The sequence below is a fragment of the Colletotrichum karsti genome (assembly GCF_011947395.1).
Source record: "Colletotrichum karsti strain CkLH20 chromosome Unknown Scaffold83, whole genome shotgun sequence".
Taxonomy (NCBI): Eukaryota; Fungi; Ascomycota; class Sordariomycetes; order Glomerellales; family Glomerellaceae; genus Colletotrichum; species Colletotrichum karsti.
In genome coordinates, this window is record NW_024065983.1 from 32961 (window position 1) to 33546 (window position 586).

The 586-nt window shown below is 53.8% G+C and overlaps 1 protein-coding gene across 1 annotated transcript; it reads left to right on the top strand.

The window, feature by feature from the left end:
* On the top strand, positions 1–586 carry CkaCkLH20_13279 (uncharacterized protein; the record flags this gene model as incomplete). The annotated part of the gene is made up of 2 exons (XM_038895989.1): positions 1–210; positions 356–586. 2 exons carry the CDS (start codon positions 1–3, stop codon positions 584–586), a joined length of 441 nt encoding a protein of 146 aa, XP_038738707.1.

A 586-nucleotide genomic window follows, 5' to 3' on the forward strand; every position in this document is an offset into this window, starting at 1 on the left:
ATGGATGAGTCGCTGATGTCGGCACCTTCTGGCGGCCTCCTCGGTCACTACTTCAAACTCGAGGCTGTAACAAGCAAAGGCGACAGACTTCCTATGACTCAACGATGGGATAACGACGGAGGAGCCATGGTCATCAGTCGGCGATTGGATCACAACGGAGGAGTCATGGTCATCGGCTACGACTTGAGCGATTCGAAGAGGACCTCCTTGGTCACTACTTCAAACTCGAGGCTGTGACAAGCAAGGGCGACAGACTTCCCACAACTCGACGATGAGATAACGACGGAGGAGTCATGGTCATCGGCTAGGCCTTGTCTTCCTGTCCGCATCATTTCTTGTACCGGCCTGATACTAGCTCATCCATGCACCAAAGTGGAAAACCGTCGACGACAGATCTGAGGAGCTCCAGGAGAACGATGGCTTCGCCGCGGCCCTGTACGATCCTCAGAATCCTTGGATGCTTCGTAACCCGGAGTTCGCCCTGGGGTACGACTTATTCAAGCGCTTAATCGAAGAGGACCTCCTTAGTCACTACTTCAAACTCGAGGCTGTGACAAGCAAGGGCGACAGACTTCCCACCACTTGA